The 18,611-nt window shown below is 55.1% G+C and overlaps 10 protein-coding genes across 10 annotated transcripts; 5 read left to right on the top strand and 5 right to left on the bottom strand.

Moving 5' to 3' along the window:
• Positions 1–768: 768 nt before the first annotated feature.
• SETTUDRAFT_162079 (uncharacterized protein) lies at positions 769–2,557 on the bottom strand. Its single transcript, XM_008022404.1, has 4 exons — positions 2,516–2,557; positions 1,980–2,319; positions 1,093–1,918; positions 769–1,031 (listed from the first exon to the last, which is right to left on the bottom strand). The coding sequence occupies exons 1-4, from the start codon at positions 2,535–2,537 to the stop codon at positions 1,002–1,004; spliced, it is 1,218 nt and encodes a 405-aa protein (XP_008020595.1). The 5' UTR covers positions 2,538–2,557; the 3' UTR covers positions 769–1,001.
• Positions 2,558–2,765: 208 nt separating this feature from the next.
• On the top strand, positions 2,766–3,282 carry SETTUDRAFT_162080 (uncharacterized protein). The gene is made up of 4 exons (XM_008022405.1): positions 2,766–2,893; positions 2,957–2,986; positions 3,047–3,101; positions 3,153–3,282. The coding sequence occupies exons 1-4, from the start codon at positions 2,785–2,787 to the stop codon at positions 3,196–3,198; spliced, it is 240 nt and encodes a 79-aa protein (XP_008020596.1). The 5' UTR covers positions 2,766–2,784; the 3' UTR covers positions 3,199–3,282.
• A 96-nt stretch (positions 3,283–3,378) lies between these two features.
• Positions 3,379–4,585, top strand: SETTUDRAFT_152456 (uncharacterized protein; the record flags this gene model as incomplete). The annotated part of the gene is made up of 2 exons (XM_008022406.1): positions 3,379–3,535; positions 3,591–4,585. The coding sequence occupies 2 exons, from the start codon at positions 3,379–3,381 to the stop codon at positions 4,583–4,585; spliced, it is 1,152 nt and encodes a 383-aa protein (XP_008020597.1).
• Positions 4,586–5,597: 1,012 nt separating this feature from the next.
• Positions 5,598–7,340, bottom strand: SETTUDRAFT_152457 (uncharacterized protein; the record flags this gene model as incomplete). Its single annotated transcript, XM_008022407.1, has 4 exons — positions 5,598–5,637; positions 5,690–6,708; positions 7,138–7,239; positions 7,323–7,340. The coding sequence occupies 4 exons, from the start codon at positions 7,338–7,340 to the stop codon at positions 5,598–5,600; spliced, it is 1,179 nt and encodes a 392-aa protein (XP_008020598.1).
• On the top strand, positions 7,339–7,512 carry SETTUDRAFT_152458 (uncharacterized protein; the record flags this gene model as incomplete). Its single annotated transcript, XM_008022408.1, has 1 exon — positions 7,339–7,512. One exon carries the CDS (start codon positions 7,339–7,341, stop codon positions 7,510–7,512), a length of 174 nt encoding a protein of 57 aa, XP_008020599.1.
• A 337-nt stretch (positions 7,513–7,849) lies between these two features.
• SETTUDRAFT_113025 (uncharacterized protein) lies at positions 7,850–10,644 on the bottom strand. Its single transcript, XM_008022409.1, has 6 exons — positions 10,382–10,644; positions 9,710–10,084; positions 9,643–9,681; positions 9,151–9,612; positions 8,209–9,037; positions 7,850–8,152 (listed from the first exon to the last, which is right to left on the bottom strand). Exons 1-6 carry the CDS (start codon positions 10,517–10,519, stop codon positions 8,061–8,063), a joined length of 1,935 nt encoding a protein of 644 aa, XP_008020600.1. The 5' UTR covers positions 10,520–10,644; the 3' UTR covers positions 7,850–8,060.
• A 715-nt stretch (positions 10,645–11,359) lies between these two features.
• Positions 11,360–11,554, top strand: SETTUDRAFT_152460 (uncharacterized protein; the record flags this gene model as incomplete). Its single annotated transcript, XM_008022410.1, has 1 exon — positions 11,360–11,554. The coding sequence occupies one exon, from the start codon at positions 11,360–11,362 to the stop codon at positions 11,552–11,554; it is 195 nt and encodes a 64-aa protein (XP_008020601.1).
• A 334-nt stretch (positions 11,555–11,888) lies between these two features.
• Positions 11,889–14,056, bottom strand: SETTUDRAFT_177921 (uncharacterized protein; the record flags this gene model as incomplete). Its single annotated transcript, XM_008022411.1, has 3 exons — positions 11,889–12,693; positions 12,743–13,113; positions 13,166–14,056. 3 exons carry the CDS (start codon positions 14,054–14,056, stop codon positions 11,889–11,891), a joined length of 2,067 nt encoding a protein of 688 aa, XP_008020602.1.
• Positions 14,057–14,818: 762 nt separating this feature from the next.
• Positions 14,819–16,167, bottom strand: SETTUDRAFT_85953 (uncharacterized protein; the record flags this gene model as incomplete). Its single annotated transcript, XM_008022246.1, has 3 exons — positions 14,819–15,433; positions 15,477–15,961; positions 16,017–16,167. The coding sequence occupies 3 exons, from the start codon at positions 16,165–16,167 to the stop codon at positions 14,819–14,821; spliced, it is 1,251 nt and encodes a 416-aa protein (XP_008020437.1).
• A 1,121-nt stretch (positions 16,168–17,288) lies between these two features.
• On the top strand, positions 17,289–18,462 carry SETTUDRAFT_113031 (uncharacterized protein; the record flags this gene model as incomplete). The annotated part of the gene is made up of 2 exons (XM_008022412.1): positions 17,289–17,501; positions 17,570–18,462. 2 exons carry the CDS (start codon positions 17,289–17,291, stop codon positions 18,104–18,106), a joined length of 750 nt encoding a protein of 249 aa, XP_008020603.1. The 3' UTR covers positions 18,107–18,462.
• Between the last annotated feature and the right edge of the window lie 149 nt (positions 18,463–18,611).

Below are 18,611 nucleotides of genomic sequence, written 5' to 3' on the forward strand. Positions count from 1 at the left end.
TCCCATTTTACGGTATAACCGCCGAACGCTTGTGACGGACTTCGCCTGCCTTTGCACCTTGCCATAGACGCTGGCTGGCCTAACGACGCGCTTGCGACCAACTGTCGCCAGAGAGAGGGATCCGCGGCCTGCTTCTGCCGCTTAGCTCCATCCTTTCCCCGCAGCCCACCCAACTCGATGCGGTAGTTCGTCGTGTGGGTGCGTTCCCGACAGTATTGTTGTATGCAATGCCAACACAAGACGCTGTGTGCTGAACAATGGCACGGCCTGTCAAGCAGCCTACTGTTGGACACTCTCACAATCACCCCAGCATGCAAACTCAATTCCACCCGGCCAAGCAATCGTCACCCTGGAACATCTTCGGCAAAATCACCCCCCGCGATTCGCCCGTGCTTGTAACGGCTTGTTCCTTTCCGGTTACAATTTACAGTACATAATAGCGACGTCTGGCCGGGCCGGGCTAATGCAGTCTGCATTGTGATAACGGGAAGCGCATGGCCCTCTCCTCTGGAACCAAGACAAACGCCCCTGCACAATCACACGTCAAGGCTACATGTGCCGTGCATACGTCGACTCTCCTCACCATTACACCAAGCATCCATTCGCTGTGCTTGGTCACGGCCCAGTATCCAAGGTGACCAGCGGCTGTGATGCTCGTCATCACCCGACAACTTGAACCACCACCAACAAAGGCATTTCCAGCCTCAGTGACTACTACGCTACACGACAACAGGCTACACTCATGCACACAGACCAGCTGCACATGGATTTTCTTTCATTTTCGCCGTCTTTGTTCAAAGAATATCCCACGGCAACACAAACATGTCCCTTGGTTACCGTACGACAATGGGTATATACAAGCCGAATCAACCCAACACCCTGCACCCTACGCCATGCCCCAAATGCCGCTTAACAATAAGACACAAGACAAGACACAATGCAAAACAAGCCCCTTTCTCTTTTGTTTCCATTGCTCCCTCAAGCCCATGCAAACGCCTCTCTTACTTGCCCGCCATTTCACCCTCCAGATGCTGCCATTATGTTAGCAAGATCCTACTACGACGCTTCACAGTGCTCCCATCCATGACTTACCGACCACTCGGGTATTTCGCGTATCCGCTGCCACATGTACCTCTCGAGTCGATTGGCTGCCTTGGCATACGGCGTGCTCTCGTTGTTGTACTTGCGACAGTTGTCAAAGATGAGCTTGGCGTCTCGGATAAAGTCCTCGGGGTTGGGGTACAGGTCCTTTTCGTGCTTCTCCTCCATGGTGGCCAGGTCCATGGGCTCCTTGATGACGTCGTAGTAGTCCAGCACTTCGTCCTTGTTGACGGGCTGCTGGAACGGCCACGCATTGCTGTTGTTCTGCATGTCGTTCAGCAGGTGGAGGAGGGCGTTGTAGTTGGGTCCGTGGCGGGGCGCGCGGGCCAGTTCGTCCATGACAGGCGACCAGCCAGAGTCCTTGATGGCGGGAATGGTAAGGGGATCAATGGGCTTCAGCTCCCCCTTGGCCCATTGAGCTGGTGGCGAGTGCACCTCGTAGCTCTTGCTGACGGCCATAATCTTTGCATTGGCGCACTCCTTTTGCTTCAACAGCATCCTGCCCGACTCGAGGTAGCGTATCTTGGGCACCATGCTACACTGCATAATGGTGCCGCCCTCGTAGTCCTTGATGTAGCCCATCCACCGCGACTTCTCCAGCGTAATCTCCTTGGTGAAGCCTTGTTTCTTGAAGTAGCCGATGGCGTAGTTGTCGGCGTAGGTAAGGAAGTGCATGACTCGCGACGTCGCCTTGACGTAATCCTTCAGATGCGACATGAGATGGGCGCCGTAGCCCTTGACCTGCTGGTCCGACGAGATTGCGCAAAAGACGATTTCGGCAAACTCGCCCTTGTCAAACGGGCGGTAGGTAATGCCTCTGCAGTACACTCGTGTCAGCAGCCCATGCTACATGCGGGGGGAAACAGACAGCCACGTACCCCACGACTTCGAGCGGGTGCTTCACAATGGCGATGCTCAAGTGTGTTCGGTCATAGACAAGGCGGGCAATGTAATCCTTGGGCATCTTAGGCAACTGTTTCTGGAAGATACACTTCAAGCCAGTGAGGATGATGGTGCTCTCGCGCCTCCCGTCATTGTTGACCACCCTGAACTCGATCTCTCCATTGCGCTCCTCGATAACAGCGGGCTTCTCGGGAAACGGCACTATGCGCTTGACGGGCGGGGCGGGCGCGTCGTCGGCCTGGTCAGGCGTCGGCGGGCTGTGCTTGATGCGCTTCGGAGAGCCGCTGGGGGGGTCGGTGGTAGCCTTGCGCTTAGCTTCAACAGCCATAAGGTCAGCTTCATGTTCGCCTACGGCGCTGTCTGGCGACGGGTCACGTGGAGCTGGGACGGGGACGGGGTGAGGCGACGTTGGGGGAGAGGTGGCATAGCCCAGCACGTCGCGCAGATGCGCCATGTTGTTGCGGGGAGAGGATGTGCCGGGCGGGGTGGGCGAGAGGGAGTGCACGCTTACTGTCTTCTGATGCGCCGGCCATGATGCGCAGTTGGGGGCGCCTTCTCGTGTCTTGTCGCGCCTTCACTGGGCCGCTGCTGGCTGGTGGTTGACTGCGAGCGTCGGGGCAGGTCGCGCCTCCCGCCTCCCGCACTGACCGACGGCCCGACAGCCAAGGGCACTACTTGCTGTAAGTAGGCCGAATGCTCACCCTCCCAGAGGCCACCGCACCAGCTTCACCAGATATATTCCCCCCCCCCCAATCCCCCTCCAATTGCACCTCTGCCCAAATGTCGAGCCCGCTGCTAGACGTCTGGGACGCGGCCGCTGCCCAGCCCTTCCACCCGGCCGTCGGAAAGGACACGCAATTCACCGTCGGCTTCGTACTGCTGGCCATATGTACGTCCGCTGGCGAGCCCTTTGCTTGCTTGCATGCCGAGGAACCATGCTAATGATGCGCAGCCCTTGTCCTGACCACCATCTTCGGTCTGAGTATGCGCAACCCATCATCAACCCGTGCTGCACCCGTCTTTACTGACCGGCGCGCGACAGACCGCTCGCTCATCAACCTGCCACTCCTTGGGGTTCCCGCTTCCCTGGCATTCGGGTACGTGGCCTCCACACGGGACGCGCCTCTCTCCGTACTGACGGCGAACAGCTTCGGTTCCGTGTACATGATTTGTGCGGTCGGTGTCTACGTCTAGTTTTCCTGCTTTATCCGTCCGGCGTTAGGGAAGGGCAATCTTGCGTGTACAATTTATCCAATACCAATACAAAGTTCACGACGCTCCAATCTGCCTGCGCTATACACTCCCACCCGCGCCACTACATTCTTAGCATTGCACAACCCCAACCCCCCTCACAGACAGTCATAGGATAGCACCATGGGCGACCAAGCCCCTCCTGTTCTCACGGCCGTGTCGAGCTCAGCGCGCCAGTTGTATCACCTCCTGCGCTGCATTGCCTTCTCCAATAAAGCGCACGTCCAGATTAGCGACCTAGGGCTCAAGCTCGCAGTCGACGAAGCCAGTGTTATGGAGGGTACCTATAATTGCGCTCACTCATCTGCGCTGGCTCCAGACTAACTGCACCACAGCCTCCGCCTTCCTCGACAAGTCCCTCTTTACAACCTACACCTTCAACGCACCCGACCCACCCCAAAGCTCGCAGCACTCGGACAGCGACGACGAATCCGATGAGGCATCTACAGCCACGCCTGCCTTTCAAATCTCCTTGCCGGCCCTTCTCGAAACCCTCCAAATATTTGGCCTTACCGACCCCGCCACATCCAAACCACCATGGGCTCGCGACACGCCCTACCCCTCCAGCACCGCCTTTACCGGCAACAATATAATGGGCGGCATGAACAATCTGTGCAGGATCAACTACCATGGTTCAGGGGCGCCACTAGCAGTCACATTGACAGAAATGAGCATACGCACTCAGTGTGATCTGACGACGTATGAGCCCGAGTACGCCGACGAGATTCCCTTTGACCGCCAGGCGCTTGCCCTCAAGGTCATTATGCGGGGTAGTTGGCTGTACGACGCCGTCCAGGAACTGTCATCTACGAGTCCCGAAAAGCTGACCATGTACGCTAAAAGCGTGCGCGGCAAGCCCTTCTTCGCTCTCTCGTCATCCGGCACCCTGGGCTCGGCGCGCGTCGAATTCAACAACAACCAGCCCCAACGCTCTGCATATCGCACCCCAGCACCTACCCACTTGAACGCAAACACGGACGCGGCCGATCAGTCTTCGGCAAACGTGCTCGAGACGTTTCAGCTCAGCCATGCAGACACGGTGTTCCGCTCGAGCTACAAGTTCAGCTTGATTCAAAAGGCGGCGCGCGCCATGAGCGTCGCCACTAAAGTCAGCGTGCGAGCAGACACGCAGGGGGTGCTGAGTCTGCAATTCATGATTGAGGTCGAGGCGGCTGCTGGTGGAGCATCCGGAGGTGCAAAGGTTAGTTTTGTCGACTTTCGCTTTGTCCCGCTGGTCGAGGACGAGGATGACGATGACGCCGAGGGTGCAAATCTCGACGACACAATCATGCATGATATATCTGCCGGCGATGAAGCCAATGGAGACTGAGAAGACGCTATAGTGTATAGAGTCTGCATCGCGTCACGGAAATTTCACCTCAAGAGACTTCTCTCCTTTGATCCATGCCTTTCTCAAACGTTTTCTGTATTTTTGCTACTCTGTTTTTTGTTTTTTGTAAATTCGACACAAGAGTTCCATGTTCTTGACTGTAGCGACTAGACAGACGATGATAAAATGAAAATAGAAAAAAAGGGGGGAAGGGGAGCATCATAATACACGACGTTCTATTCATGTCGCCCAACCCCGCCAAAGCAGCCGTGGACTTTGTAGTAAATTATCTCCATGGAATTGCCCCTTCGATATGCTGCCCTGCGTGGTCCTATAGTATGTAAGATGAGAGGAAAGGAAAAAAAAAGAAAAGGTACCAAAAAAGGGGGGGAGAGGGAAAGAGCTCGGAAATATTAAAACCATCCATGGAAATTGACGTGTTAGGAGAGGTCGACGAAAATGAATCAAAGCCGATGACGCCTGTGCTGCACCACTGCAAGAGCCAGCTGCACTTTTTCTTCTTCTTCTCTTCCCGTCACCGCTTTTGCAATCAAAAATGTCAACTTGGTATCTTGTCCGCGAACCAATCAAAGTCTTTTTTCGGTGCCCTTTTCGTCAACGCAATAGCCCCAGCTTTTCTCACCCTCTCTCTTTCATCATGCTGCTGCGTACGTTGGACGTGTTTTGTGTTGTTTCTTTCTTTCTTTCTTTCTGTGGGAATTTCTTTCGGGTGTTTACGTGTGTGTAGGTAGTAAGTCGCCAGGCGGTCATGGTATCCAATCTAGGTGTGCCTTTGGCTATCGATGATTCATCTCAGACGCAATGATGATTGCAAAAGGAAAGTAGGAAGATTTGTGAGATGCATATCTTGTTAGTGTACAGTCGTATGTGTACATGTGTGAATGCTGGGCTCGCGTCTTCGATCGTCTTGTGTGTCGTTTGTGCGCTGGACGGGAACGACTTAGAACTCGAGTTCAGCTACCACGGGCATTAGTATGGTTTGCCGAATGATTTACCATTCGAATTCACCATTTGCCTTGTGAAAGAGGTACCTGGATGTTGTGAGCACGCGAACAGCCGATCGTTATGCAGTGTTAGACTTACTCTTTCTTGTTCGTGGTTAGGATGCCGTCCTTGAGCGTGCACTTCCACTTGTTCTTGACACGCTGGACCTTGTCATAGGTACACAGCATGTAATCAACCATGTCGTCGTCGCTGTTGTCACCGTCGTTTAGATCATCCTCTGAATCATCAAGATCCGAGTTGATAGCATCGTCGGGGTCCTCTTCTGGCTTGGCTTCGTCATCGCCATCAAAGCGAGCAGGTGCTGGCACGTGGGTTGAAGCAGCAGCGTCCTCTGCTTGGAGAACACGAACCGCAGCCTTTCGCTTCTTGCCTTTGGGCATCGAGTCGAGAGGCACCATGAGACCGCTATCCTGGCGCATGGCCATGGCATCTACACGGGCACGCATAAAGTCATCGGCTGCCATGCGTTCCACAGCCGTGGCAGCACGTGCAGCCTTGAACGCTTCCCAGTCCGCCAAGGCGTCATCCGGACCATCCGTCTGTGACGTGTACATCTGATTCTGGTGAGGAGGGCGTTGTTGCTGCTGCTGCTGCTGCTGTTGTGGTTGTTGGGGCGGGCGTTGATGTTGCTGCTGCTGCTGCTGTTGCTGCTGTTGCTGCTGTTGCTGCTGTTGCTGCTGTTGCTGTGGGGGCATCATACGCTGCTGCTGCCCTTGCATGGGCATCTGGGGCAAGTGGCCTTGCTGGGCAAGGTTGGGAAAGTTCTGCTGATGCACGTTGCCTTGCTGCTGCACACGCTGCTGGACCAGAGCTGCGGCGCGCTGCTGTGCCAGGTGGGAGTTCTGGTCGTAGCCGCCGCTGTAGCCGTTGCTCGCAGGCTGGGCCTGGGGATAGTTTGCAATGGGCTGCTGGTAGGGCCCCTCGGTTTTGGCGGGCGCGTTGGGAAAGTTGAGTGCGTCCTGGGGGGCGGGGGCGGGAGCCATGTCATTGTCGACCTTGACATTAGAGGGCACCGTGGGGGGCTGGCGGACGGGCTCGGGGGCGGGGTCCCATGGCAGATGGGCAATCTTGAGGGCAGACAGCCTCTCTTGCCAGCCCTGTGCGGGGTTAGCTGGGGCGTCGAGGTGAAAGCAAGCATGGCGGTGCGGACGCTGAGGGCGTCACATGAGGCGCTATGCCGGGTCGGGCAAGGATGCACGGGGCTTGGCGGGTGGGGGAGCTGTGCAGGGGCTATAAGAAGGCGACCCAAATACTGAGGCGCCCCCGAAAAGCTGCAAGACCAACCCGGCAACCCAGCCCCGCTTTCAGCCGCCCCATCGCCCCCCCCCAAGCCCGGCGGCCATCGCACAGTCGTCGCCGCGAGCGCCATCGATGCCATGCAGAATCCGACCAGGTTGCCAGGAAAAACGGGCGAGGGCAGCGCAGGGCCGCGCAGGGCCGCCGTGACGTCGGGGCAGGTGTGTCGAGCTGCGACGTAAAGGAAGGCTAGGCGCGACGGCGGCGACCGTGGCCAGGTTGCAACATACCTGCTTCATCTCTTCGAGCGTGCTCTGGTCGACGCCCGACTCCTCAAAGTCGTTCTGCGACGCCTGGATCACCTTCTCCATGATCTGCTGGTACACGCCGCCCTGGTGGTCGCTGTTAGCAAGCCTGCCTCTACCCTTGCTCCGTCGGCTCGCGCGCACGCGTGCGCGCCCCGGGGAATACTGACCACGACCGAGTTCGACATGGTGGCGACTGCTTGGTGTTGGGGGCTCAGCTATCTAGTAGGATGCGGCGTGACGGGCGCTCTGTCGGCGCTGGACAAGGGCTCGCGATGGACGCTCGCGCCCAAGGGCTTGGGGAATAAGGCAGGCAGGCAGGCCGGCCAGACAGGCGACGACGACGACGTCAGCGCTTGAGGCTGCAGATGGGAGCGCACGCTCGACGAAGCTTGTGCGCGGTCAAGGAAGATCTACGGGATGTCGCTCGCCCAGACGGAAGCCTTTGTTACGACGTGATCGGGTGCCTTCAGCTTTCGTGGTCGTGGGGTGTATGAGTGATAGTGAGCGGCGCCCCGGCAATCGCTGAGGGCGCGATTCCTTAGCGCTCCAAGCTATTCTAGCGCCGCACGTGACCACGGGTCTGGCAGCATCCAGCGCCTGTCTGCCTCTGCCTCTGCCGCTGCCGCTGCCGCTGCCTATGTACATTGTACATGCACGCTTGCCGCCACCCGCAACGCCACTTCACTTTTGCCCTCGCCTTTCAACAAGCTTCATATTCATCTCGGTGCATCCGTTCAGACAAAAAATCCCATCAATTGCACTGCCAACACCTGTGCCGTCACGCCGTCACGCCGCCCAAATGCCTCCGTGCACGCTTGCAACTAACCAGAGAGCCCAAGAAGCAAGTGCAAGCGCAATTGTTTCGTGTGCGCGCCCCGTGTCCTGGAGCGGTACTGATCATCAGCCTACTGTATCAAAGCGGCCTTTACCGCTCGGTCAATGTCTTCGCGCCTGAATCCTGGCGCGCGCCCAAGGCAAACTCCTCCCCGGATGATTTCTGTCGCTCGCGTTAGACAAGGCCTTTTTGCCCATGCCCGCATGCCATTCACTCACCATAAATCAGGCGCGTAACATCCAACCAGGCACTCCTTTTTCTCGCCTGCTTTGCCCCCTGCAGGCCCTCCAAATTCTCTCCCATGATGCCCATTCCTGCATCCGTGGTGAAGCCGTTGTTGCTTGCAAAACCATAGTCGAAACTGGGCGCCAGATCCAATCCCAATGTCTGGTCAAACGAAATGTCGTGATCGACAAGCTTGGGAAACCCGCCAGGATACTTGGGCACTGAGTCATGATCAAGGCCCATGTCTAGGTCGAGCGCATTGTTTGCGTTCCCGTTGTAGAGGCTTTCGGATGCATGCGTCGAAGCGCAGCTTGTGGCCGGGTTTGTATAACTATGGCTGGTACTGGACAGCTTCGTGTCGCTTTCTGATGGCTGCCGTGATGTACTGGTATGCGAGCCTGTGGGCTCATCTTCTTCGATATCGATTAAGCATTCCGCAAACGTACTCCTGGGGTTGAGTCTGCACGCATACCGTTCCTCCAGATAGCCCTGTACGTCATGGCTGTCGAACCACTCGCCCTCGAAACCATGCAGGTCCACTCCGGTCAGGTGCCCCCTCCCGTCTTCTGTGCTTTGTACTTTATGCACCCTCTTGTTTGCCAACCCTAATTGCTCTATGGTCCATCCATTCTTTATCTGTAAGACGTTGCCCGCCGCATCTCTCCGTGGGTAGTGGGTCCCCGTACCACCCAGGTGGATGAAAGGTGAGTCCCACCAATCCAGGTCCTCATCAATATTCCGCGAAATGACGTTCTGGAAACGCTCCCGCAATTGGTCGACCGTGTGATACGCAAGGAAAAGCCTGAATATAAAATCGATCCTCTATCGTTTGATGGTCAGTTTGACGAGAAAGGAACCAAAAAAAAACCCCGAAATTCTGGTGCACGAGTAGATAAGGTTTGCCATGACAACAACATGGCGTGAATACATACCACAGGTGAGATATTGAAAGAAGTGAGGAGGTGCAATGCTACCTCAGCCGTTGTTCTTGCTAGCCTCCTAGCGAAGGTCGTCTCCTCAAAACCATATGTCTTTATGGGGTCAAGGCTCTTGTTGGGTAGACTTGGAACCGGCAGAAGCGGCGTTGGCAATTCGTTTGCAGGTGCAGTTTCATCGGGCGTTGGTATGCTGGCTGTGTACACATGCGGGGTTAATGTTCCGTACGCTGTTTGTATTTGGCGTGGAAGAGGAACTAGACCAAACGGCAATTCTTGGTGTGATGATGATGAAAAAGACGACGATGCATCAGACAAAGGCTCTGGGCCATAAGGAGTCTGGCCCACTATCTCTCCGAATGTAAACTGATGGCTACTGATGACGTCGGCAGTAGTGGTGGGGACCGGCTGGCAGCCAGCGGAAGTGGCGTGTGAGAAATGGGTATTTGGTGGCGCATGATCCTAGACAACAGGATGAGCTGAGTCACAGACGACGGGCTCGAGGTTCATGATCAAGACAGATCTAGAATTCTTTGTAGTGGTAGCGAGGCCTACATACCTTGCTCGGCACCGGTGGCACAAGACTGTATCCCCAACCAATGTGTTGGGGATCGAGTTCAGGCTCACATGGCTTCTGGCGCTCTGTTCTTTCTACCCCATGTTCACTCTCCTCGTCTAAATCATACTGCGCTTCACTAGCGGACTTGGCAAGACTCGAAAAGTTCTCCTGGACAGCTTTAAACTCTTCGGCTAGAGCGGGATTCAGCTGCAACAAGCCGGATTTCAGCGTCGATTCAGCCAAGTGGTGGAACTTTTTGTTCATTTGCTCAATGATGGAATGGAGCTGTGCGCTTTGCGTTTTCAGAGATGCGATGGTCGTCTCCTTGCGCTGGCGGTACGCTCGCTGGGCGAGTCGAATCTGCGTCCTTCGTCGCTAGCACCGTGTCAGTAGGGACTGAGGTGTCGATTCGATTGCCAGAATTAACCAATGGCTTCCAACTAGGCGGTTTCGGATCGAGAGCCATGGATGTCTTGAAGGAGGAAAAGCAAGCGGGGGGGCTGGCTTGGACTTGCAAGAAGCCAAGTCGATGCCAGCTGACCAGGAGACCAGGAGGTCAAGACGCCTAGGCTCTGACCACCCCAACGCACCCCTTAAACCAGTCGCCATCTAACAAACATGACAAACTTCACGTCGGACCGGGTTGGAGACAAGGAAAAAGCGACCACTCACGTCTGCGGCTGTGGCATCCTGGGTATCCACCCGTGGGCGGCCCCTGGCCTTCTTCCCTCCAGCGGCGTCTTCACCGCTATTGCTTCTGCGCGAGCGTTTGCGCAGCTGCTGGGCATGCTCGTCCGACTCGGAGCTCATGGCGACTTTCTGCTCCCCCTCTTTGCGGCCGTGGAACGGCAGTGTAAACAGGCTTCGGCAATGCAGTCGCTCGGGCCAATGGCAGCGGCGGGAAACTGGCGAGGAAGCGGATCCGGGTGGTGGTGATGGTGTTGTATAGTGATCAAGGCCCGAAGCCCCTCGCCCGCCACGCAACAAGCGACGACAAGCAGTGTGCGAGTACGTGGGCACGCTGGGGCAGAGTAATCGCAACTCGGGCGTGCGCAGGTGAGCGGCAGCAGGAGATAAAGGTGGTGAATAAGTATGCAGAGAAGCGCCTGGCAGGCCTGGTTGCGGCGTCCAGGGCTCCTGCGTGACGCAAGCCCACCAGCCAGCGCTCAAAAGCAAAAGACGTCCCGAGTGCCGCCGGCTCAGCACATAGGGTTCGCTACCGATCCGGGGTTTGCTGCCACAACTGCCCTGATGCGTGTGCTCTGCGTGCGCTTACCAAGCTGGGGGCTGGAGGGTCGAGCATGGCAGATGCAGACGCCGATTGCATACACGAGCAGAGGCCGTGTTCGCTGCGCCGCGGGTGCCGTCGCGTTGCTTCATCGGGCTAGGAGGGCAGAGCAGTCGAGGTACGCGTAGCCACTGCTGACGGCGATGGCCTGGGCCCGAGATTGCCTACTAGGCATAGAGGTAGGCTGGGCCTCTGCACATCCTGGTCCATGGGCGTGTTTGGGTGGTGAACGCGAATGTCAAGCGTGATTGCCAGGGCACAAGCTCCGCCGCTAGAGAGAGGCATGAATTGCTTAGCCCCGGCCGGTCCACGTGCACGGCAAGCGAGCTCGCCCGCCCGCTTCGCCTCGCCACGGTGCATGCATGTACGTACACTACACAGGCACAGCTGCCACGACCACTACCTGTCTGTACACCTACGCGGCTATCTATAGGTTCCGCTTTTCTAAGCACTCGTCCCGCCCCTTAGCACGGCAAGCCAAAATTCCCCAAAGCGGAGTGTGCAGGGGCCGTCGCGCCGCCCACCCGCATCGCTTCCTCCAGCCCAGTCCCGTCTGAGACGTGGGAACTTTGTCGTGCCGATCACTGCCTCCAGCCATGCTGTCAACGGGTAAGCCGCCTGTCCTTGTAGCTGCCGCCGCCAATCATATGGCACGTCTGACGATGCATGTGGCTCAAGGCCCCTTTGCCCCTCGCCCGTGTAAGCAGCATGCCGATGCACATAAACACCGATACACGGAATACGGCGGGCTCTTGGCGCAGCCATGCTCGACTAGTAGCTGCTATAGGCGATTCTGCAGGGGAAGCCCTCAAGTCAGCGACGACGACATGGGCTGCTAGGCGAGCCCTCTGCCGGCCCCGCGGTGGCTGCCATCTGCTTTCCATCGCCATATCAATCGCGCACACACGGCTGCGCACATTTCTCGCCTCGTCTTTGTGAGGCCGTGGTATTTTTGGACCCGCCGTCGTCTGCACTTTGTAACGTCTCGTCGTCCTTCTCAGCATCACTCAGCGACCCGCCTGCATCGGCACTTTCTTGCCATTTCCCCTCGGGCACAGTGGCATGCTCTCCATCAATCCGCTTTTGCCCTCTCTCTTCCCTTTCAATCCACTCCTGCAACTCTTCGTCGGAAGGCTTGAAGAAACACCACATTTCGTCCGACGTTGTGTACTCGGTCCCAGTGCTGTCCCGGAAGTGCCGCTTGAACTTTCGTTGCAGCCCAGCCGTCATGCGTCTTCGGAACGGTTTGTCTACACGGAGACGGGCAGCGATCCATTCATCACTGGGTCGATGTTCGTTGGGCGTTTCTTCCATTAACCGTGTTTGCAGGATGTGCTCGTCAGTTATGCAGCGGCTGATGATTGATTTCCCCCCGCCATGGTCGGGCGTCACGAGGCGTAGGAATTCGAGACTTGTCCCGATATTCAGGTCAATGGCTCTCTCGGGATTGACCGTCGCCTTCATGAAAAAGGATGTGATGTGCTCATACAAGATCGAAAAGTCGCTTTGGTTGATATGAACCGAGCCTCGGACGGTCAGTAGATATGCAGGTGCACCATGCTCACTGGCTTCCTTCATCAGGGACATTGAAGCGTCCCAGTTCTTTTCCCAGTAAAAGAAAGCTTCACTTGCGATACCAAGCAGGGGAAGGTGGATCCGATGTTGAGGATCATCAGACGGCGGCTTTATAGGCGCACTATGATTGCATTAGCACCAGCATGGGGGCTGAGAAGAGGCAGACCTACCCCCATATGTCGTAAATGATTCCGGCCTGGACATTTGTGAATCGATTGGTATGCCTGAGTACTTCGACCACAGTCGCTGCTCCAAAACTGTGCCCAGCCATGGTCATCTTGTCCACAGAGAAACGGTGTTTCCATTGAGACCAATCGACGCCATTCAGACCTCTGGACGAACCGCCCACATAGCCTTCACCCCTCAGGTTCTGCTGGGCCATCTGTTCGCCGTCGCCCGCGCAAATCATCTTCAGCACGCGGTATGCTTCTTCCAGTTCACAAAGACGCATTTCAATCTGAGCACTACGTAGCTCACTGTCAACGCCGTGTTCGTTGTTTGGTGCGGTATCCTTGGGGTTGTTTTTCGGGAAGATGTAGTCCTGTAGTCGTCAGTCTCTGTCCGAGTACAGGTGTAGAGAAAAGAGTACAAACCACATGGTGATAGCCTTGCGCAATCTCTGCTTCGGTATGATCCAGATGTCGGAACTTGTCAAAGTCTTTCTCGTTTTGCTCGTTTTGGTCATCTCTGCCCTGACCATGCTTATTTTTTCTTTGCTGCCCTTGCTTCCTGTGGTTTACAAAGGTACGAGGCCCACTACCGTCTCTGTGTTCTACAGCACATACAACAAAGCCGTAGCTGGCAAATTCAGAGCATAGGCTGCTATAAGCAGTTCTCGAACCACCCAAGCCATGACTAAACATGAGCAGGGGAAATGTTGGTTCCCCACTCATACCCTCGGGCGGGCTGCCTTGTTGATTCTTGATTTTGTATCCGTTCTTCTTCATATTTCCTTCAGGAGGCCAGTGTGTGGCTGGCGGGCTATTCCGGTATGCACGCAGCTTTGTGAGCATAGTGGTGGCAGCAAACAACCCAATACCAATCGAGTCGGGTATCCCTGCAAACCGTGCATATCCCTTGGCCGTCTCCATTCGTGGTCTTGGAAGCCAAGTCTCTCTACTCCACTTCTTCTCTCCTCCTGGCGCAGGTCCGCTTCCAATTCCAAATGCAGCTGGGTAGTAGAGTGTGAATAGAACGGTTTCTAGTTGCAAAAGATGCCTGCCATTTCGCTTAATGTTGGATATGGGCCGAGGGGTTTCGACGGGAACTTCAATCTCCATGCTGCCAACGGAATACGGTCCGGATGGGGGGCATAATGTAGAGTTTGGGTAGGGGAGGTGGTCGCGCAGTGACGCCGGTGGTCGAGAGCGAGGCTTTTTCGCATTGGGGACTTTGCCTGCTGACGAGGAATGCAGAAAGCTGTTGCGTCGGTCACCATGCTCGGTGCCAGTGATTCGCGTTGTTTGGCGCTCGAGAAAAGACATGGTGGGTGTTGAGTGACTATATCGTCAAAGACGCTGCGTGTCATTCAGCTAAGTAGATATACACACTAGAGTCAAAGCAGCAGGCTCGCGACTCAGGATGCAGCACGCAGCACAGCAACCGCAGAAAGAAAAGACCAGCGGTTCCTCGCCATGCTTATCGAAGTGGAAAAGTCTCGGACAAGCATCTGGTCCGTCACAGAGACTGCGGATGCGGTCGGGGCCTAGAAGCATAGCACGGACTCAGGGGTATGATGTCATGGTGCCATTTTGCCTTGGTGCCAGTGCGTCCCCAACCAACAAGGATGGCCCGCAGCCTCCAGCACAGCTTAGCTGCCGAACCAACCCGCCATCAATGCAACCGCCAATGCTGCCATTCTAAATAGAAGCAGCAATCTCCGGGCAATGCCAGAGTGTCTTACGACCTCGCTTTTTCGACCGGACCATGCCAACACCACACCTCTGAGTTGTCCGCGGACAGCACACTCAAGCACACTCAACCGACCAGGATGCACGCAACTTTACTGGAATTAGACTAGGAAAAACGGCCTAGGTATGGCTCCCGCGCGTATATATATAGCAGGTAAGATACATGTCATCTGAATCCATGAGTATGGAATCTGAGAGACTCTGGTCTCGAGCCTTTCCTTCCTAGGCTATTACTGGGTAAAACACGCGGTTCCATAAGATTCACAAGTAGCCGCAATTAAATCTAGACCGCATGCTAGTGCACACTTAGCCCTGGGAGTTGATTTTCCGAAAGCTTTATGCATCGCTTGACGCTGCGGCCGAATTGGACCTATATTGTAGAGCCGAGCTCTTTGGCCTGGCCACATCCGGGTATTGATCGGTGCCGAAAGTCGCGTTGAGAGACACCTGTCCCGAGATGCTACCATCTTCCAGGCGAATCCAGGTGTCAACCACGTGCTCGTCCAACAGATCCTCTCCCACGACAATCTGTCGCGCTCCACGTGTCCAGTCAGTGTATCCGCCGTATCCCGAGTGCCGATTGAAGCATATATTGAGCCCTTTTCCGTTGCTAGGTAAGGTACCAGGAAGATCTTCGGCCCACTTCATACACCAGTCAACGCCGTGGTCATGGCCCGAAAAGACTCCCATGAGTCCCTCAGTCTCGACAAGCGCCTGCATGAAAGGCGTGTCTGCCTCAGTGTATGCACAGTCACTACCGGCATCACCGCAAGCCTCCCGCTGGTGCCCTATTCTCTCTTCATTGATACCTGGATTGGTAGTGCGTGTATAGCTGTTCTCCTGGAATGTCCTAGTCGCATATATTGGGATATGGACGAAAGCCATGCTTGGAATCGCACGGCCATATTGCTCGCGGAAGGCGTTGTTGGTATTGCGAAACCACTCGACAACCTAAAAAGTCAGTACAATCATGGCAATCGTATCCATAACATACTTTGCTGTCAACCCAGGATGGTACCCCGACATCGTCGCCAGTCGGCTGGTACTTGCGGCCGCCTTTACTGTCGAAGAACCACAGTAGCATCTTGAGATCATTGCTGTTTGTAGAACTGTAGACAGGCACGAAGTAGTTGCCCCAGCCTACTTTGTCAACCTCGCCGACCACAGACTGTGTTGTGAATGATAGTTTCTTGCCGTTCTTTCCTTTGATATCCCACCACATGTGCTCCGACATGGAGACAGTGCTACAGGTTCTTGATGCATCATGATTGCCGAATGTCGCGCCAAATGGTAGATTGCGACTAGTTAGAGGTGCAACAATCTGATCGATGAACTTGTTGGCATCATCAGGGGCAACCCATTCGCAAGAAATGAGGTCGCCATTGAGGACTACAAAGTCGGGTTGTTCATTATCCAGTATCGAGTTCATCACGCCGACAGTCTTGAGGTCCGCGTTTGGACGGTTTCTTTGAGACTCAGCTGTAGAATCATGAGTGGCTGCTAGTCGCACGGTCGAGTAGCAACAACGACTTACGTTCGCCAAAATGAAGGTCACTGAAGACTGCAATCGAAAGCTTTCTGTCTGGGCCAAATTGAATACCAGGGTAGTTGGGTATGTATCGGCTTTGAAGGACAGCGGCCTCCACCGCAGTGGCGACCAGCCACAGCACATGTGTATGCTTCATGCTAACGGTATGGCGGAAGTTGATATTACCGCAAAAGCGAATGTTGGTTGGGGTAACGAAGGTGAACTAAAGTGAGTTGTAGGAAGGAAAGCTGATCAAAACAAAAGATTTGCAGACCCACTTGGGCTACAGTGAAGGAAGGAACCACGTTGGCTTGACACATGTCGGTGAGAAAAGAGCAAGGAAGTTGGCAGCGGGCACTCTTTCGCCTTTCTTGTGTGACTATCAAGAGCACGTATTGACACTCGAGCATTATCGAACATCCTTATGGCAAACATGGCCCAAGGCGATCATGTTTGCAATAACGCCTCTCCCCGAAAACTTGTATGCGTGACCGACAACCTCCAGCTCTACTCTGAGGATTCTCCCAGAGACGACCAGAACCGATTCAATCCATAAGGGACTTCTACACTTGGGTACGATTGATGTGTTGAGAAGCTGGCTCTGATTCAGAGCACATACCACGTGATTACTGGAAAGCATGGTAATCAGACTGAAGGACAATTGCCCTTTTGAGAAATGGTCCGTGGGCATATATCATCCCAGACTATACCCCGATGCGTCCTCTTACGACCATCCAAGGCGAATATGAGCCCCAGTTCACGATTATCAAATTGTACCCGTCATGCCTAAAAGCATGCATACTGTAATGCGATTATGCTAAGCCCGCTCGAGCAGGGGTCAACTCGATGATTGGCCAAGAGATCTTAGAGGTTGGTAGTAATTGATAGGCGAGACTCAAGACATTTCAAAGCTGACTCGAGTTCACGTGGCTGTCTGGGTATGTGCTATCCATAGGGCTGCGTCGAATAGAATGATGTAGGATGGATCCATGATGGCTGGGGGGTATGAAGCATAGCATCACGGGTTCAGGCATGTTGAGGCATCAAGTCTTGTTATACGTGCTGTATTACTATGGGGACGATTGTTGCATCCCCAAGGCAATATCAAGAGTTGAAATAAGATTTTGCGCAAAGACAGCTAAGGTGCAGAGTAGATGCGATGATGTCTGGGCACTGCAGGGAGCAGTTCGGGGGTCCGCAAAGCGCGCTAGCGCCGAGAACTTCCCCACCAAAATTTCCTGGCGCGAACTTCCGTATTCCTTTTCACCTTCACCAGCAATGAACGCCGAGGCATACCTGCGCAAGCAGGGCTGGCAGGGCTCCGGCCACTCGCTCGACACGAGCGGCCGGGGTATTAAGAAGCCGCTTCTTATCGCGCACAAGAACGACCAGCTGGGGCTCGGCAAAAAGAAAGCTGCGCATACAACAGACGACCAGTGGTGGATGCGGGCTTTTGATCAGAGCCTGCAAGCTATCGGCACGGGTCAAGATGTATGCGCCTGACAGCCGCCCATCTCGGCGACCTACACACGAGACCCTTGGGCTGATTTTCTGCGCAGAGCACACTCGACCAGATTCGTACCAAGGGCATCAACCGCGGCGGTTTATACGGCTTCTTCGTAAAGGGTGAGCAAATAGAGGGCACTATCGGAGACACCTCAGCGACCACCACGGATGCATCGAACCCCTCGTCTGGCACCAACACGCCTCCGACCTCTGCCTCTGATACCGAGGCGCCCACGAAGACCTTGGACAAGAAGAGCAAGCGCAAGCGGGAAGAAACGGAAGCAGATGATAAGAAGAAGAGCAAAAAGTCAAAAGATGAGTCGCGAAACTGTCTCAAGTTAAAAGCCAGTGACAATGGGCAAGATGCTATCGCGAAGAAGTTGGCGAAGCTGAAACCAACGGAAAAGGCCGAATACGAGGCACGCGCGGCAGCAAAGGGCCAGACGCTGGAGCAGTACGTCCTCCGCCGTATCCAGAAGAAGATGGAAAAGAATGCAGCCGAAAGAAGCGATGCGACCAAGGCAAAGAAACTAAAGGACGCAGTCAAGAAGAAAGAGAAGAAGAGCAACCATGCAGCCAAAGAGCAGTAGATGTAGCACAAATCAAGCCCAAAAGCCAGAGACAGAAGCAGAACAAGATGCATCCTACGTGCATGCTCTGGCGAGTCGTGTCACACGTCCGGACGGAACGACATTCCAAAGGCCTCGCCCACCTGTATTACCTCGCGACTCAGGGCGGTACGTCACCATCCTTGGCCACGCCGCAAGACCCTTGAGCGAGAATGAAATATCAGACCACAATGCGGGGTTTGGCCAAAGGACATGGGCATGATGAAACTGACTCAAGGCGGGCGCGCGGACCGATCAAAAGAGCGTCGTGTGTCTCTAACCACGTCAGGAATTTTGCGCGACATCGGAACTGGCATATGCCATCCGTGTGTGTGGGTGGGGGGGGGGGGGAGAAAGAGATAGAGAGTTAGGAACGTCAGAGGATTTGGCCAAGACCGACGTGTTTGTATGTGTGTGTGTCTGTGGATGGATGGATGGGGGGTCCCCCGGTTTCGGGTTTTTGGAAAACGCAAGGGACAAGGGGGGG

The sequence above is a fragment of the Exserohilum turcica genome (genome assembly GCF_000359705.1).
Source record: "Exserohilum turcica Et28A unplaced genomic scaffold SETTUscaffold_1, whole genome shotgun sequence".
NCBI classification, from domain to species: Eukaryota; Fungi; Ascomycota; class Dothideomycetes; order Pleosporales; family Pleosporaceae; genus Exserohilum; species Exserohilum turcicum.

Bases quoted from the DNA above. Each gene is read 5' to 3' on its own strand.
- SETTUDRAFT_162079 (XM_008022404.1), bottom strand. From the start codon at position 2,537: ATGGCCGGCGCATCAGAAGACA. The intron at 2,320-2,515 runs GTAAGCGTGCAC...TGGCTGTTGAAG, and splicing joins GGCCGGCGCATCAGAAGACA to CTAAGCGCAAGGCTACCACC. The intron at 1,032-1,092 runs GTAAGTCATGGA...ACATAATGGCAG, and splicing joins GCGAAATACCCGAGTGGTCG to CATCTGGAGGGTGAAATGGC.
- SETTUDRAFT_162080 (XM_008022405.1), top strand. From the start codon at position 2,785: ATGTCGAGCCCGCTGCTAGACGTCTGGGACGCGGCCGCTGCCCAGCCC. The intron at 2,894-2,956 runs GTACGTCCGCTG...AATGATGCGCAG, and splicing joins CTTCGTACTGCTGGCCATAT to CCCTTGTCCTGACCACCATC. The intron at 3,102-3,152 runs GTACGTGGCCTC...GACGGCGAACAG, and splicing joins CCCGCTTCCCTGGCATTCGG to CTTCGGTTCCGTGTACATGA.
- SETTUDRAFT_113025 (XM_008022409.1), bottom strand. From the start codon at position 10,519: ATGAGCTCCGAGTCGGACGAGCATGCCCAGCAGCTGCGCAAACGCTCG. The intron at 10,085-10,381 runs GTGAGTGGTCGC...ACACGGTGCTAG, and splicing joins AGGATGCCACAGCCGCAGAC to CGACGAAGGACGCAGATTCG. The intron at 9,038-9,150 runs GTGGTATGTATT...ATCAAACGATAG, and splicing joins CTTCTTTCAATATCTCACCT to AGGATCGATTTTATATTCAG.